The 14,143-nt window shown below is 34.5% G+C and overlaps 1 protein-coding gene across 1 annotated transcript in view; it reads right to left on the bottom strand.

Moving 5' to 3' along the window:
* ARHGAP15 (Rho GTPase activating protein 15) overlaps positions 1 to 14,143 on the bottom strand; it is a 619,281-nt gene that overhangs the window by 200,007 nt on the left and 405,131 nt on the right. Inside the window, exon 11 of the mRNA XM_024569724.3 lies at positions 1,693 to 1,770. Coding sequence (XP_024425492.2) covers positions 1,693 to 1,770 — 78 coding nt within the window. The remainder of the gene's footprint in view (positions 1 to 1,692; positions 1,771 to 14,143) is intronic.

Genomic DNA, 14,143 nt, shown 5'->3' with positions numbered 1-14,143 from the left:
ATTAACATACTGCATTAGTGTGGTGCATTTGTTACAACTGATTAGCAAATATTGATACTTCATTATTAACCAAGGTCTACAGTTTAAATGAAGTTTCACTCTTTGTTTTGTGCATTATATAGATTTTGATAAATGTAATGTTATACTTCCACTATTACAATATCAAAACAGGGCAGTTAGTGGCCATACACATCCCTTGCACTCACATATCATCCTTCCTTCCCTCAAATCCTCTGCTGCCACTGAACTTTTACTGTGCATAATTTTGCCTTTGCCAGATTGTCATACAGTTGGGATAACTTAGCATGAAGCCTTTTCAGACTGGTTTCTTTCACTTAGCAATATGTACTTAAGGTTCTTCCAAGTCTTTTTGTGGCTCGATAGCTCATTTATTTTTATCATTGAATAATATTCCATTATATGGATGTGCCATGGTTTGTTTATCTATTCACATATTGAAGGTCTTCCTGGTTCCTTTCAAGTTTTACCAATTATAAAGAAAGCTGCTGCAAAAATTTGTGTACAGGTTTTTGTGGGGACAGAAGTTTTGAACTCATTTGGGTGAACACCAAGGAGTGCAATTGCTGTGTATTATGGTAAAAATATCCATACCACATACAAACATAATAAAATATGTTTATTTTCATAAGAAACTGCCAAACTATCTTCCAAAGTGGCTGTACCATTTTGCATTTTCCCAACAGTGAATGTGTGTTCCTGTTGCTCCACATACTTGCCAGCATTGGGAGTTGTCAGTGTTTCAGATTTTAGATATTCTAACAACTGGGTAGGGGTTTCCCATTGTTTTTGATTTGCAACCCGATAATGATATATGCAATTCCTAATTTTTAGTTCTTCGACTTATCAATGATGCCATTTTTCTAATATCTGTGATTTTGACTTTCAATTTTTTTAAAAAATTATTGTTGTTCAGTTACAGTTGTCTGCATTTTCCCCCCACTGCTCCTCCCTACCTCAGCCAAACCACCCTCCCTCCCTTGCTTCCACCCTCCCCCTTGGTTTTGTCCATGTGTCCTTTATAGTAGTTCCTGAAAACCCTTCCCACCATTATCCCAGCCCACCTCCCCTCTGGTTACTGTCAGATTGTTCTTACTTTCAGTGTCTCTGGTTATATTTTGCTTGCTTTTTTCTTTTGTTGATTATGTTCCAATTAAAGGTGAGATCATATGGTATTTGTCCCTCACTGCCTGGCTTATTTCACTTAGCATAATGCTCTCCAGTCCCATCCATGCTGTCACAAGGGGTAGGAGCTCCTTCTTTTTCTCTGCTGCATAGTATTCCATTGTGTAAATGACTTTCAAATTTTCCATCACTCCCTTATGCATTTATTTATCAACATATATTAAATGTACATAATGTGCTAGTAATACTTTTAGAAATGAGGTTATTTTTCTTTGTTACTCTTTTATTATTCTTTTCTCCATTTTTAGTTTGTCATATTCCTCTTTTTATTTATTTCAAATAAACTGCTAACTGGTCCCTCTCTCTACTTTATTTATCTTCTTGTAAACTATCTTTTACTTCTCTGGTAATAACTGGTAATTTCATTAACTTTCTCTTTCTCCCTTTAAAACTTTTATTATTATATATTTGCAATGCCTACCACACAGAATATGAAATATTGGTAGATATGAAACTACTAAAAATGTCTGAATTAAATAAATCACTTACCTTGGTTGACGATAAATCTTAGTTTCTGTATTGTTGCCAGATTGCCACTAACTCGATATATTCCATCAACATCTAGACCTGAAAATAAAAGAGCATGTGTTATATTTGCTGATATGAAAACTGAGATGGTCAAAAGAAAAAAAAATATGGGAAGAAAGTAGTAAATCATCACCAAATATCTCTCTGTCACAGAGAATATACATTCCTATGTCTTAAACCAAGAAAACTTCAATATTTTGATCCCAAAAGACTATTCATGATGTTCAGTGACAGTTAATGATCAACACATCTGAGTCTAGTTGAAACATAAAAGAGCATGGGATTTCACAGTACAGTTAAGATTCATTCCCAAGGAAAATATAGGAATTAAATTGGGAGTGGGGTGTTGCAGGGAAGAGGAAACTTCACATATTATTGCTGTTTCTTGGGAAGATAGAATAACCCAAGGTGTTTTCAGTAACATGTATTGGCTTGATGATTTCAAACTATAGTATGAAGTTTCTATTCCACATATACAATCAGTATGATAGTCTGTAGTGTATTATGGTTAATGGGGTGCCCTGTTACAGGAGGAAAGAAATAAAAAGGAATCCTTGACAAAATGGTGAAATTAGCTTCAGATTATTTTAAAACTGATCATCTATAATTCAAAATAACTTATGCTGGCAGTGGCTTTGGATAATCAACCACTTTTTTCCCACACATCTATTACAGCATATAGTTATTTTTAATACCAAGTTACCAAGAAGATAAAGAAACAGGAAAATGACAAGAGAAACACATTCAAACATTATCATTGTCCCTAAAATATTGATAATGTAATTTTAATGTCAGGAGTATATATTCCTGGATGTGTCCATGCCCTTGGAGAACTGGGCGAGAAGACCGACCAATACAGAGGTCGCCATCTCAGCAGTCTCTAAGGTGGTACAACACCATGGTTGAACGTTGTAATTTATAATCATAAGTGTTAAATAGATTGATAGAAATTGTTATCATAGTGTAATAGAATAAAGGCTTTGTAAAGCTCCTAACTGACATGAAATGAGCTTTTTTATTGTTTATCATCTCTGTTTTTACATACTTTATTTTAGGAAATTTCCGTCATTGTGCAAAGTATTTCATCAGTGAATTAGGGTAGAATAAAACATGTAACATTGGTATTAGTGGCATAATTCAAAAACAATCATGCATTGCTTTTATTTTATTTGTTACTATTTCTTTTTAATCATTCATTATTTTTGCAAGACTCTATCTTCTTAGGGCAGTTTTAGGTTCACAGCAAAATCAACAGGGAGGTACAGAGATTTCTACCGCAGGAGCATAGCCTCTCTCATCATCAACGTTCTCCACCAGAGGACCACATTTATTACAGCTGGCGAACCTGCACTGATACATCATGATCGTTCAAAATCCACTGTTTGCATCCTGATTCAACCTCAGTGCACATTCTGTGGTTCTGAACAAATGCAGAATGACATGTATCCACCATGACAGTGACGTGCGAAGTGTTTTCACTGCCTTAAAAGTCCTCTGCCCCAAAGAGTGATCTTCACAATCGCTGCTGCTCTTCCATGTACTAAACCCCAGAATAACTTAGAATAGCTATTAGCAAATGTACTGATTAGTGTGAGTTTTGTATTTCTAGAATAATTTACAAGTAAATTACCGAGTCTGTGTCCTTTCTTGAGAACTATGAATTTGTGAGGAATTGAAATAAGGTTGGACACTGAGTGTGTGGTCAAAGTGTAATACATGCACATTAATAAAAATCAAATACATTCTTTTTTCCTGATGCACAATACAGCTCCATTAATCAAAAGGTACTCCAGTTTGTTTGCTTTTAAGTATGCTGTACATTTTACAACTTAAATGTGAAAATCATCTTAATTAACATTTTTCTAATATTTGATTTCTAGTTTTGGTATAGAACCATGCTGTTCTTTAATTTATGCACATATATCCAGAACTTTATAATTCATTAACCATTTTTTTCTTGCTTTGTCATTAGACAGTATTGGGTACTTAGTTTTAAATATCAATTTTAAATAATGTGATAGATTTAAAAAATATTAAAACTTATGCATCCAAATAAGTGTGTCCCTTTCAAAGTTTCCCTTGTTGGGATTATGCTTAGTTTTTGAAACATGTGGCCATTAAGGCAAATATTTTGGAATTCTCTACAATCACCTTTAGAGGCTCTGTATTGTCTATAGAAATAAGTTCATAACGGCAAGTTTGGGGCCTTTTGTAATACTTTTGGATTTGGAAGTAGTCAAAGGCCATTTAGAACTACAAATGGCGAATAATGCTATCTCGTTTGCCAACACAAACAAAGTTTGGCCAAATGAATGTGACCCTGATATTTTCCATGAATTATCAGTTGCTCTGAAGGAATTTGAGAAACAGAATATTTTAGAAAATAAAAACATCAATGGGATATGTAGGTCTACATTCTCCAAATGAGAAATCTTAATGCTTTTTAAAAAGAATTAGTCAAATTTTCCCTATTTAAAATAATTATTATAGATGAGATGTCAACATCTATTACAATAAAAATGAGAAAATTTACTATATGTATTTTTAAAATTAATTTTTGTTTCCTAATTAGCTGGACCCTTATCAGAGGTTATTAGTAAATGAAACTACTTTAATTTCAACATATTTTTATTGTAAGTAGGATTCTTCTTAAACCTTACTTGTATATGCATGTCTCTTTATATGAGGTATAAAACCAAATACAATTCTATTTTGAAACTAGGGCTCTTCGTTTTCTAATATTATTTTCTATGTTATTGAAATGCACATGTTGTCTCGAGTTATAAACTGAATTTCAATTACTAAAATTCTTTAGTAGTGAAATTCTTTCTTTTTCTCTTATATGGATTTATAGTTACACCATAAGAAGTGCCCCATTGGTCTTTAATAAATTTTGGTAGAAGTATTTTTTTTTTCTTTTCAAGTTCAGTAATCAAAAACATTTGAAAGAGCAGTATGGGTTAGATATATTATGTATGAGCAATTGAAAAAGCGCTATACTATTAAAACAAAGCAGCCTCATCCTAAATTAATAACCCAATTTTCTTTTGGGATACAAAGATGGAGGGCTGGGAATGAGGGCAGGGTGGCTAACAGCCCAGTGCCTCCACTGTGGTTGTAGAACTAAGTCACAGCAGAGAGGCTGCTTTGTGGCTTAACATAAAAACCAGAAAGTAAAAGGAAGTAAAGCAAAACATATTGAATGCAATTTGAATCTGACTCGACACAACTTCCAAGCCCTTCAGACGCAGAGATATCAATGCTATTTATCTTGTGAAGGATAACAATCTCTGACATTAGTGGCTCCTGCTTTAAATGGCTCATGCTCCCCTGCTATCATACTTTTAAAATTACATAAATACAGTGAAAATGACAAAGTGCATATTAAAAGGGAGTGTATTACATTTTGCAAAATAATCTGGAACATATCAGTGAATTTTAGCAGTTATAAATTATATAGGGACAGTCTGGAAGTTGATTAGCTTTCCCCTGAATTATTCACAGAATGGCAAACCCCAGGTTTGGGAATACTACCCAAATTACAATGATTCACGTGCCATCCTCTTTTTGCTCCAAGAACTTTAAAAGTTATGCCAAACCAAACCAATGTAAATTGGTGGATTTGGACATCCTTCTCATGACCACATTATCCTTGTTGGATTGGAAACTACTTATTTTGGAAATATAATTAGACCTCTTACGATTTTTAAATGAGCAATGTCTTCAAGGTACCCATGTTGTACTTTGGTGGCGTTTGGAGAAAAATCACTTTGAGAGGTATTTCTTTCAAGAAAATACCATGACTGTGAACGCTGACAGGAATTTTGCCTGTTATGCTAAAAATACCTTGGGAACACGATGAAACGAAGTCATTTTTCATTTTTAAAAAATTGGACTAGCATTAATGGCAGCAATGAAAATTCTCTGAAGAAATCCATTCACCAAAATGTGGATTTTGCTCATTAGTGGACCTTCTGAAGTTTCAAAATAGTGTTTACCACCGACTCATCCTTAATTAAATAACCCAAGGAATACCTAGGGACCACCAGGTATTGCTGTAGGGGAGTTTCAAAAGTCTTCCCACCCTTGTTCTTCTGAAGAAGTTTAGACTAGAATAGACACACAATTAGGAGTTATTAGACCCAATGGTGGTCTAAACCCAACGGAAAGAATGCAGCTGCCATGAGTAATTCCCACCATAAATTTAAGACACTTTCCAAAAAGAAATCTAAGAGACCAGCAGTGTTTCCAGAGTTGACTGGTTTATCTGCCAAAATATAGGTAGTTTTTAACAATGCAGATGAGCCCATTAAAAATAGTTGCAAACTGTAGATTGGGTAGCATTCTTGGTAGCACAAATGATGGATGAATCACGAAGACATGAACTTTGAGCCTGGTTGAGAAGTGTTCCCCCAAGGCCTGCTTGTTTTTCTGGAACATAAAAGAAATGCATCTGAACCTCTGGTGTCTGAAATGTGGGCTGGGAATTTTGTACAAACAGTCCCTCTCTTGAGATTTATGGCACTTCCTAATTCCCAGGAGGCCAGAGCTACCGTAAGAACAGCCATTCTCGCAATACTTTGGTGTTCTGCTTTACCCTCTGGCAGGAGCCTTTGAGCAAAGGAACACCCAGCCCTCCACCCCCCACCCCCCCAACACTGCTGCACACTCCTTTCTGTCTTTCTGAAGGGCCTGCTGGGTTCAGAGCTGAATATGAGGAGGTTTCGTGCCATTCTGAGTGGCACAAATTTCCTTCTCCAAGTTAATGTTTCCAGTCTTTTACTGCTAAATTAATTGTTCACACACTTTAAAGTCAATGACTGAGAGTACAGTGTATAATTTGAATCTCTTTCTGAATTTCATTTCGACTCTGTCTCAGTGGTTGGTATCTATGCTATCCCTATTGCTGACTTTACCAATGTCTTGTGAGATGCCCATCCTTCAAGAATGATTGCCTTAGGAAATAGTTGATACAATTCCGATTTTCAAACAAGAATAATTTTATTCTATGGAAAAACCTTTTGACTGCATAGTAAGTATTTTAAATAGATTTTTTTCACCATAAGGCAATGCACTTCCTTGGTAAAAATGAAAATGAAACCTCACAGAAGAGTATACAATGAAAACTAGTACCTAGTCTAGTCTTCTGTTCAAAGGTAGTCATTGTTAACTTTCTGCTTTAGTTCTTTTTGTTGTTACTGATTTCATGTTAATGTGTCACATTTATGTTTATTAATTTACATAATAATAATGATAATAATAATAACTACCAATGAATGGTATTTATTGACTCCCTATCAGAAAAGTTAGAGTCTAGTGATAGTTACTGGCATTTATCCACATGCCCTCTTTCTCTTTGTTATTATTAGTTACATTTGTCTATTTCTATGTTCAATATATAAATTACCTCTTGCTATTAAAAATAAGGAACTTGGTACATTTCCTCTTCCTTCCTCTTCTCTTCCTCATCACTTTCAATTTTATTCTTTACATTATTTTTTTATTCCAAGTTTAGAATATTTTACTTTATGCTTTATATATATCTTGTGATTTATCTGTGTGCTATGTTAGTCACTATTTTTTAAAGGAGTATGATTGTATTCAACGTTAAAATTTTGTTTCATACTGAAGATCTCCCAAAAGTCAAGGTCTAGTGTATCCTCTTTTGCGTCCTTTCTAGGTTTCTTATATTTTCAAATTAAGCACCTCCCAATAGAACTTTCTGTGATGATGAATATGTTCTATATATTAATGACACAAGCCAGTAGTCACTGGCCACATATGGCTGGCTGCTGAGCACTTGAAATGTGGTTAATGGAACTGAGCAACTGAATTTTTCTTTTATTTAATTTTAAATAACAACCACATGTGGCTTATGACTACCATATTAGACGATGAAGCTCTAGGTCAGAGTCAACTGCTGTTCCTTTCTGGTATTCCACCGTTACACTTGAACTTATGTTTGAATTCTTTTTTTAAAAAGGTAATTAGTAAGTTTTTCTTACCTCTTCCATCTCAATGGCTGTTTTCTTTTGCTTCATAATTAATTGACTTGAATATTCATTTGAATTTAATGATTTTTTAATTTTCTAATTTTGAAAAATAATGTTCCATTTTCTTTTAGCACTGTTGCTGTCTGGTCTGATATCAAGTTGATTCTTGATGGTTTATAGGTAAATTGCTTTGTCGTTCAAGATTTAAAAGAAGAAAAAGATTTCTCTTTAAACTGATGGAAGTAAAATTTCACTCAGATATGCCCACTTCTAGGCTCTTTCAATCAGAAAACACTTTCTTTTCCTTTCCTCTATTGTCTCTCTTCTCTATTTAGGACTTTGTTAGAATGAATGTTGTTCAAATATCAGATTACACATATGACTAAAAAACCAGTTAGAACTGAACACATCTCTCTTCCCTCCTGCCCCTCAACTAACTTCAATCTCACATGGACAGGCTGAATGACAGGTTGCTGTAGAATGAATGGGTGATGAGCAGACGGTACCTAGAGGTTCCTCACTTACCCAAATAAGGAGGACTTCATTCTGAATATGGAGCACGGGAACTCGTTTGCTCCTAAGCTAAGCTCTCTTACCCAGTGTTTGTTGTAGAGGACCTGAGAGAGCTCCTTCTCTACCACTGTCCTTCTCAAATGCCAGTGTCCTCTCCTGTCTCTGTAGAACTTGTTCTCAGGCTCAAGCAGCTGCTGTAAGCGCTTCCTTGGTGCAGGATAAAAGGAGCAGGATCCGGCTCTCCCAGATGTTAGATCCAATATTTAGTAAATTACTTTTTTAATCATCCTCTTGCCAATTTCTGCTCTTTTTATGTGTTAACTCCAATTTTCGATATTCTCTAGGACGCCCCCAGAAAGAACTGTGCTTAATTATGGTGTCTGGGAATGGTGTTTCTTCTGCTATAATTTCTTTACTTGTTTGATCCCATCTGCTTTCTGTCTTCCTGGAATTTCTATTTCTGGTCTGTTGATGTCACCTTTTCTGTTTTCAGCACCATTATTATATATTTTTTCCACACATCTTTTCTATTATTTCATTGGGATTTTTTTTGAAGGAAGGAGAATCAGACATGTTTTCTTACTCTGTCTATTTAAATGGAGGCCTGCATTGTTTTTCATAAAAACAGACTTTTTAATGCCCAAAACAAAAGTGTCATTAGATTGTGAAGACACTGTTATATGATATTTTTTTTTCTTTATTGGCAACTGGGACACAAATGACCTGTTATTAAATTATGAATATTTAAAATACTAATTATGTGTCTCCAATTCTAATGCTGGGGAAATATACAGAGTTTAGGGTCAGTGTACCACTCATTTTCTCATTCCTATACTTTTCTGTGCTTACAGAAGTTCCTATTATAATTTATGCTTTTTCCAATGTTCCTTTCATTACTGAGATTGATATAATTCTCTCTTCTATTTGTTTCATTAGTCCTTTCTTTATAATTTGCATCTCAATTTAATGGTTTGTCCTACTATCCTTGTATCTCAGCTATAAATTCTTGTTTCATTGGGCAAATGTAGCAACACATTTTCCTTTTTCTTTCAAAAATGACATGAAAATTTGCCCTGGCTGGTGTGACTCAGTGGATTGAGTGCTGGCCTATGAACCAAAGGTCACTGGTTCGATTCCCAGTCAGGGCACATGCCTGGGTTGCAGGTCAGGTCCCCAGTAGAGGGTGCAAGAGAGGCAACCACACATTGGTATTTCTTTCCCTCTCTTTCTCCCTCCCTTCCCCTCTCTAAAAATAAATAAAAATAAAATCTTTAAAAAAAGATATGAAAATTCTTATCTTTAATTTTTCTTCACTATCTTTGTTTGAGTCGAGTAATAATTTTTGATTACTCATTCATGAATTAAATATTTTCATCTACCAGATATTTTATAGTCGATTCATAAAGAAAAGAAAAAATTTATCTTCACAAGAAGAGGAAATAGCAAGTATTTGCTGCTAATTTTAAAAAAAATATTAGATTGAAAAGAACTCACTAACAAAAGGGTGTTTTGATTTTTTAATTTCTGAGAAAACAGCTTAGAATCTGTGATGCTAATAAATAAACATTAGTTTATATTGTTTGTGTAGCCAGTGTTAGATAGGGGCAAATTCCAGATTTAAATAAATATCCTAGCATGGAAGGAACAGAAAGTAAAAAAAAATGATACATGATATTAGGACTTTAGAGAACCTTGAATCAGAAAGAAGGATGTTGGTTTTTCTTCAAAGGACTTTTCATTGAACATGTGGGAAGTTAAGATCATTATTAACCTCCTCTCCCAATTGATTTAAACTGCCATACTAGAAGATAAAATTGATAAGTCCTATCTAAAAACATCTATCTATCTATCTATCTATCTATCTATCTATCTATCTATCTATCTATGTATCATCTACCTATCATCTATCTATCTCCTTCATAGTTTCAGTTCTGTCCAGTCCTGACCTCCCAATTAGATTTGTCTTTTGTGGGCACCTGAGGAGACAAACTTAAATTTGGGAGGGGAAAAGGACAAAATATCTCAAAGTGTTAAGTGTATTACTGGTTATATTTCTTAGTAATTCTGTATTGTACCATTCATGCCTTCAAAAGATCTGTGACTGTATTGATTGGGGGTTGTGTGATGGGAGAAAGGTCTAGCTATCTTCCTTTTAACTATTATTAAATATTCTCATATAGATTTTCATTGTTGGAAAACTATGTATTGCATTAGTTTCCCAGAGGAAGATATTGGGCACTTTTAATAAATAGAGGCAAATCACAAAATTGTTTAAATGTTACCAGGAACACAAAAGCCATCTGTCCTCAAGGTACACAGTCATTCTTCATTGTTGAAAAATTTCCCTTATTTTTATACTTATTCTTGCCATAATATTTCAGAAATTTTGTCATAATCAGAGATACTTATCCATACCCTTTGGGTCCAGAAATGTAAAGAGTAGTATATAAAAGATGCTGTGAAAACTCACATGACTACTGAGAGCTAGAACCTAGTTTCCATTTGCTATGATTTCTTTATGTTTGGGCTTATTTTCACATATAACTTCCATACATTTAATTTGACTTATATCCCATTCAGACTTATTATTGGGCCAATTGTCTTTAAAATCATACCTTTTAATTTAGAGATTACAAGAGAAAAACAAGTTTGAACCTGGTTAGCGTGATATCGGTGGAAATCATTTGCACACGCTGCTTAATGCCAGGATAGAAGAAACGAGGCTCTAAGGATGTTATCCCGTGTGTGGTTCCTCATTTCCTATACATTAATTCTTACATATCTGTCTCAACTCAACTCGGAATTTGAGGCCTAACAGTATAAAGCCTGCAGCATGGTAGACAAATAAGATTCATAGAATTATGCCAGGTCCGGAAATATCTCAAAGTAAAAAGGCATCTCAGAAAGACCTTGAGTTTGCCTGTGAAATTTCACTGGGACATCTCATACCTTTGATTTGATAAGACTAACAATAATCAACTGAAATGATTTCTGGAATGTGGGAACCAAAGTGTCTGGAAATAGTCTTTGATAAATTCTCTTACATGTTTCTTCTTTTTAAAAATCAGTCTTGAAGACAAATATCGGCCAATGATTGTGATTATCATTAAGTGAGAGTTCTTGTCTTTAAGGAAAACTTCATGTGTCTGGAAGATATTGAAGTTAGAGGTTGTGTTTGGTTCATTTCATATCATTCTCTGAGATTCTTTTATGTATGAGTTCCATTGTTATGTTATGCTGTGATTATGTTGATGTAAATAAATCATTCTTTTTTTTCATCTGCCTTGCTCAGAGTGTTTCTTTAAAATAAATATGAGTAATAAGAATAAATAGTTGAATTTGGTCAACCATTATCATCTGGTGGTTTGTAAGCAAACATGCCAACATAAGTTGAAGACGCTTTCATAAGGAGAGCTTGGAGCCAAGGAAGGGGAAATCTGCAGACTATGCCCACGTACACTTTTTTTCTTTTTAAAATTTTAGCAACAAACTCTTTCATAAGTTAAAGACAAGAAATAAAAGGCTTACATACACAAACAAGAAAACACTGAAAAATGGCTCCTTCTGTGGTGAAGTTGTAACAGTTACAGTGAGTCAAGCCTTTCATCCCACTATATGCGAAATAGACATTGATTTAAAATTCATATATTTGCTCTCATTCTTTTCAATCCTTCCACACCTATTTTTAAAAATATCTAAACAAAGTGACCTCATTGTTTTCCACTGGACTTCTTTTTTTTTTTTTTAAACATTGGCTGGGATGATTGAGATTCAGGAATGTGGGAAAATGGATTCCCAAACCACGTACCTCCCCTTTCATTCTGAACTGTAATTTTTGGCTTGGCTTGAATCACAGTCATCACATTTCAGCCTGAATCTCTCTGTAAAGTGATCTTTCTTAAACATTTCTCTCACTCATCAAGGGATCAGAAACAAAGCTATTCTAGCCTTTCAGCAAAACACTTACAAGCAGCTTTTACAGAGAAGTTGCAAGAGCTGAATTTCCTCTAAAATTGTTTGAAAAGCGAACATTTTCAGTGCCTCATTGTCCTTTTTGTGAATCTTGTCATCTGTATGCCATGAGCTGCAGCAGCTATTTTAATCTGTTTTTGTTTGCAATCCATTTGGTGTCCACCCAAGGAAATGCAGGTGATTCTAATTAACTTACTGCTGAAGATGGAGGCAAAAAATCTCTCAATTGTATTGTAGAGAATTATACACTTAAAACCTTCTACTATTTATAACATTATTAATGAAAATGATTATAGGAATACATTTACCAACTAATTCATTGCCGTTCACTTTTTAAAATCAAAAACGAGTCTTATGGCCCAGGAGAAAGCCACACACATACACAAACACACAGACACAATGCAGACCCCAAGAATGCTTGCCAACTTGTATTTAACAAGAGCAGCAACTTAAAAATAACATTATTTTTACTTTGTGCAACATAGTTTAATATCTGAAATAACCCTGTTCCAATAAAAACCTATTGAAATACTCTCAGGCCTAACTCTGCCCCGAAGGTAAAAGTGATTAATTGAAAGATTTTGGCAGATCTCTGCTCACCACCAGGGCAGTTTAATTTAGAACACATTCAACCATTTCTCAGTGTCTCTGTGTTGGTGGAGCATAACTTTTGATCTTCTTTGGGGAGGTGCCTCTAATTCAGACCCTTCGGGGAGACACTTCCTGGAGGGTTTTGATGGCTTGCTCTCCTAAGCATTCAGGTGAGAAAGAACCCTTTCTGGTTGCTGTTTCTAAAGTGGGTTAAGTAAGCTGAATTCCAGACACAAAAGCAAAATAGCCTACAAACCTGTTTAAGCATATTCACCAAAAGCAGAGTCCTATTTAGATCTTTTCGACTTTCTTGATGTTCTCCCAAACTGCTCAGAAATTCTGGTATCATTACATGACTCTTCCTAGTCACAGAAGAAGGTGCTCCTAACCACGAAGCAGATGACATTGAAACAACCAAGTTTCCTTTTCTCAGGGAACATAAAGAAGATTGTTTTCTTTTTGAGAATACAGGAGAGACGATCACGTGGGGATTGTTAGTACTTCTGCTAAACACAAAGATTGGACTATGGCATAATCCTCCCTTTTGGCAGATGGACCTGTGCTAAATTGTGGTTAAATGGAAGGACAGAAAAATTTCAATATATTCTGAATGGAAAGGCTTTGAGTTGATGAACTCCAGCTCTCTATGCAATTGAACACATGTTGATTAAGTTCTCACTATGCAGCAATAATGTGCTAGGTGTTGGGGATACGCAGAGCAAAGAACAACGAATACACAATGCAGTTATTACAGAGATTGTGTCAGCATTCTTTTCAGACACTAGGAGTGAATCCCACATGCAAATTCATGTTCTAGTAGCAACGGCCCCTGCACCTTTGAGTATTTTCTCATATACAACACATCTGAGCCATACACTCAGGTTGGTATATACTCTGTAGCCAAGTTGAGAAATAAATACCATGCGATATATATTGAACTTCAGATTACATCCTAAACAGTCAAGCAATGTATGCTATATATTTTTATACCTACACTATATAATATAATGCACTGCATTATTAACAATGGTTATCTATGTATAGTGGGATTATAAAAACAATTCTAGATGTGTTTATTATTTTATTAATTTCCCAAGTATTTTACAATATGTATATGTATATTTATGTGTGTAAAATATACATATATTACTCTTGAGAATAGATGACAGTAATGATGTTTATTTTATTACCAAAATATTATGACAAAGGTTGCATTTCTTTACTTAGACACGGTTTTATATTTTCATAGGCTCACTTGTAGAAAGTTGGGTTAATGCCATAAATGTACTATCTCCTTGATTGCTCTATTTTGTGTCTAATTTTGCTGGAAGATGCTTTAAGAC

The sequence above is a fragment of the Desmodus rotundus genome, chromosome 2, assembly GCF_022682495.2.
Source record: "Desmodus rotundus isolate HL8 chromosome 2, HLdesRot8A.1, whole genome shotgun sequence".
NCBI lineage: Eukaryota > Metazoa > Chordata > Mammalia > Chiroptera > Phyllostomidae > Desmodus > Desmodus rotundus.
The sequence above is the reverse complement of the archived record's forward strand: the minus strand, read 5'-3'. Positions and strand labels throughout refer to the sequence as shown.